The following is a 4217-nucleotide window of genomic DNA, read 5'->3' on the forward strand; positions in this document are numbered from 1 at the left end:
ACCATTTTTACGAAGGTGTGAAGAGTTAATCTAGCTGTGTTTGCTTTTGCAAGAGAACTACAATGTTTTGATTATTGGGTGACAGGTTTTCTTATTTGTGTGAAGAGTTTTGCAAAATTAGCCAATAGTTACAAAAAATGTGCTTAAGCAATCAGAAAAAAACTGTAAAGTGAAAGCCACAGCTAACGGTGTGGAGGCTGCAGAGCAGAAACCCACACAGCCCGTCTGCTGCAGGAGAGCAAGTTTGGATACAGTCAGTTTGTGCTTCACTCACACGGGTTGTTGTTGATCACACAATGAAAGTAGAATCAAACTCTTCATCTTCAAATCTTTATTGTTCACACAAACACAACTACACTGTTTGACATTTGAAAATCAAACTGAAAACTTGTGATAAAAATATTCCTGATGGTTTTTGTTACTACAATAAAAGTCACAATAAGCACAAAAAGAATTCTAACTCAGAGCAACAATACATGTAAAGATGTATTTATTTCAGACAATCTTCTAACTGTTGAAGAAAAAGGCAAAATAAGCTCAACACATCATAACTAACATTTGTGATCAAAGTGATGAATGAGATGAATTGATGAGATGTGATGGTGAGAAAAGGCGAGCAGGAAACAGTCAGTCAGCATGTGTGCAGTTGGTGGACGCTCCCTTGTTTGTGAGCATCATCAGCAGAGAGAGTCCACAGCAGTACACCAGACTCTTCACTATCAGCACTGTGTACAGCAGGCAGAGCAGCTTCACCCTGCACTGAGACTGGAAGGACACTGAAGGACAGACAGACACAAAGAGACAGACAGACAGTCGGGTTATTCCTCTCAGATCAAGGAGAAAAAGTCCAAATAGAAACAGTCACAGCTTCTTCTTCAAGTGGATGAATTGATGTAGTGTTTGTGTCCACTTGGGGGCAGAAGAACTCCACAAGCAGCTAACAAACTGATCTCTGACATATTATGGTCTGTCTGCTGTTTGGTGCTGAGCAGCTAGTGTACAGTGGCTTTATCAGAGCTTGTTGGATGAAGATTTGATCAATTAGTGCAACTTTAAGAGCCTAAACTTGTTCCAGCTGCCTCATTGGACATTGGAGCTGTCCATGCAGAGCAGGTGATCTTACAGTCAGCTGGCTGCAGAGCTGGCAGGTCTGCTGGCTCTCTCTCTGGAGGACAGGAGGCTGCTGGAGCTGGAAGCTCTGAAACAGAAAAGGAGTCAAATGTTTGGAGCTGCAGTGAGAAATGTCAGTCCTCTGCTGCTCTGCTCTCTTTGACAGCATCTCCACATGAAGCTGAATCACTGCTGAACACAGTCACCAAGCCTTCATTACCTTGTTGTGTTCGGGCCTCCACTGTGCCCCCCTCGTGCTTCACCCAGCAGCTGTATTTATATGTGTCAGAATGGCTCCCATCAACCATCCTGATGGCAATGGTGCGTCCCGCCTCTCTGAGCTCCAGCTGCTCTCCCTCAGCAGGGGGCAGCTCCTCCGCTTCTCCGCCGTTCTTCTTCTGTCTTTTCCAGGAGAACTGGACCAGAGGAGGAAACATGGCTGAGGCCACACACAGCAGGGAGCTGTTCCCCTCCAGGTGGGCTCTGGATGCTGCTGGGTACACGCTCACCACGGGCTTCACTACCTGCTCATCTGAAGTTTGACAGCAGCAACAAGCAGCACAGACACACATTCACACAGTCAGCAGCAGCTTCCAGCACTGCACTGCATTCAGTCTGATCCTGGAAACTACATGGACTCTGATCACTAAACTACTCATCAGCACAAAGTTCACTACATACACTGGATTCAGCTTCATATCAAACACAGTCATCACCTCATGTCATCATGGCTCACATGAGGAACACTCAGCATGGTTTTAAAGTCAAATTAAATTCAGTTTAATTCGTCATGTGTTTGCTTTTTATTGTTTTATAGAAATTTAGTTCAGTCCAATTTTAAAATATTTACATTTGTCTTCATACAAGTGAAAATGTATTTTTCTTATTAGTCCTTAGACACGAGTTCTAACAGAGATCCTCTTCTGTCCAAAAATAAATTCATCTTTTTTCATATTGTTTTGTACTATTAATAAAATTAAATATCATTTCACAAAATTCAGTTCAGCAGATAAAATTTCCATTCTTCTTGTCTTTGATATATTTTACCATAAAGACCATATTTGTCTTTCAGACTAATTTATTCTCAAATATTTTTGTGTAAAAATTGGAAAAGTAACGCAGTGATTATTTTAATTTATGTTTTTATTCAAATAAAAAACTGTAGCAACTATTTTAAAACACTAAAACTGAAATGTTGAATAAAACGTTTTCAATAATATGAGATATACTTCATGATATTTTTAGTCATAAAATACAAATTATTTGACAAAGTATATTTAATAAAAATTTGTCTTGAAAAGTATTTTGGAAAGTTTAAGTATTATTATTATTTACTACCTGTACATTTTAGGATTGTTTTTAAAGTTCTCTTATTTGCTTTTAAATCTCTTAATGGCCTGGCCCCCCCCTACCTCTCGGAGCTACTACAACCATATACACCTGCCCGTTCCCTTAGGTCCGCCAATCAGCAGCTCCTTAAGGTACCGAAAACTAAGTATAAATTTAAAGGTGATCGTGCTTTTGCTGTAGCTGCTCCAAAGTTGTGGAATGATCTACCCTTGCATGTTAGGCAGGCCTCTTCTCTCTCTGAATTTAAAAGTCTTCTTAAAACATATTTATTCGCTGAAGCCTTTGGCATTGATTAGAGGGGTTGACTCAATTTGTTTTAACATGTTTTAATTTATTTTATCTATTTATTTTATCGTATCTCATTTTAATTTTCTTTACGTATGCTATTAGCATGTACAGCACTTTGTGAAACTCTGGTTTTATGTTAAAGTGCTTTAGAAATAAAGTTGGTATGGTATGGTATTAACTTTTTATTGTCACGTACAAATCCACACACACGACTTAATCTCAGAAATAAATATCGGGGCAGGGATAGCTCAGTAGGTAGAGTTGTTGCCCCATGATCGGAAGGTCGGGGGTTCGACTCCACTGAATGGTTACCCTGAGCAAAATACCGTCCCTACACACTGCTCCCTGGGTGCTGCCCACTGCTTCACTTGGTGAATGGGTTAAATGCAGAGGAGCAACTTCCCTATGGGGACTAACAGACACACATTATACATTACTTAAAAAAAAAAAAAAAAAAAAATTGGAGTTTAACGATGTCATATTCATCCTAAATGTATCTGTAATATCATTGTTTTCTAATCAGTATCTGTTTTTATAATTCTATTTACCTTTTTGAAGCAGCTACATGAATGTTTGACTATTAAAAAATATTTGTTCCTCAACATAAAGCAAATATTTCCTGAAACCATATTTGTTGTTAATCTATATTAATTTAATTTTAACATCAAATATGATCTTGTGTTAAAAACCAGCAGAATCACTGAGAGGATCAAATCCTAAATATTTGTAACATCACTAATATTTGCAGAAATAAAGAATAACTTTAGTTGTTCAGTGAGATTTCAACATGTTTTCAGAGATTATTGAGCTTTTCTTATGTAACAATGGCTGCAGATGAATTCTCTACTAATGATGAAAAACTAACATGTAAAGCCTGAAGCAGCACAAACTGACTTTAAACACATTTTCAGCTTCTACAATAAAACAACTGAAGGAAAATAAATGTTTGTTCTTACCTGTTACAGACAGTTTAGTTCCAGAGCCAAAGATGGGGTACCACCATCCTGTTCCTCCCACAGTGAGACAGACTGCTACAAAAACCTGTCTGCTGTTGAACGTGTCAGCTGAGGTGAATGAGTCCAAATGAGGAAGCAGGATCATATTTCAGCTCCATGATGTGTTTCTCTAATGTTCATATCAACATGACTGTCTCTTCTTCTCTTTTCTTTTAGCCACACTAGCAGCACGGCTCTGATGTTAATGTCAGTCTGTTGGTCAGTCCACTACTTTAGTCCACATGAAAACAGAAAATCACTATATAAGCACCAGTCCATTTATCCCATCAATGATGCACCACTACAATGAAACATGCTGCTGATAGGATCATGGTTTGGCCCATCTGGCTCACCATCATTAATCACACAATCAATTTTGAATTCTAGCAGCAAATTGTAAAGAAAACTATCAGAACATCTGTCTGTGAACTGAATCTCAGGAGAAAGTGGGCCATGCAGCACCACAATGACACA

General features: G+C 38.7%; 1 protein-coding gene across 1 annotated transcript; it reads right to left on the reverse strand.

The window, feature by feature from the left end:
* Positions 1-408: 408 nt before the first annotated feature.
* On the reverse strand, positions 409-3948 carry LOC308383367 (uncharacterized protein). The gene is made up of 4 exons (XM_080861284.1): positions 3705-3948; positions 1331-1642; positions 1124-1198; positions 409-776 (listed from the first exon to the last, which is right to left on the reverse strand). Exons 1-4 carry the CDS (start codon positions 3847-3849, stop codon positions 628-630), a joined length of 681 nt encoding a protein of 226 aa, XP_080717410.1. The 5' UTR covers positions 3850-3948; the 3' UTR covers positions 409-627.
* Between the last annotated feature and the right edge of the window lie 269 nt (positions 3949-4217).

This window comes from Rhamphochromis sp. 'chilingali' (assembly GCF_963969265.1).
Source record: "Rhamphochromis sp. 'chilingali' genome assembly, chromosome: 16".
Lineage (NCBI taxonomy): Eukaryota > Metazoa > Chordata > Actinopteri > Cichliformes > Cichlidae > Rhamphochromis > Rhamphochromis sp. 'chilingali'.

What these genes read in the sequence shown, in the direction of transcription:
- LOC308383367 (XM_080861284.1), bottom strand. Translation starts at nt 3,849, where the DNA reads ATGATCCTGCTTCCTCATTTGGACTCATTCACCTCAGCTGACACGTTC. An exon ending in AACTAAACTGTCTGTAACAG is followed by an intron (nt 1,643 to 3,704) that starts GTAAGAACAAAC and finishes GTCAAACTTCAG; the next exon opens with ATGAGCAGGTAGTGAAGCCC. An exon ending in AGCTCTGCAGCCAGCTGACT is followed by an intron (nt 777 to 1,123) that starts GTAAGATCACCT and finishes TCTGTCCTTCAG; the next exon opens with TGTCCTTCCAGTCTCAGTGC.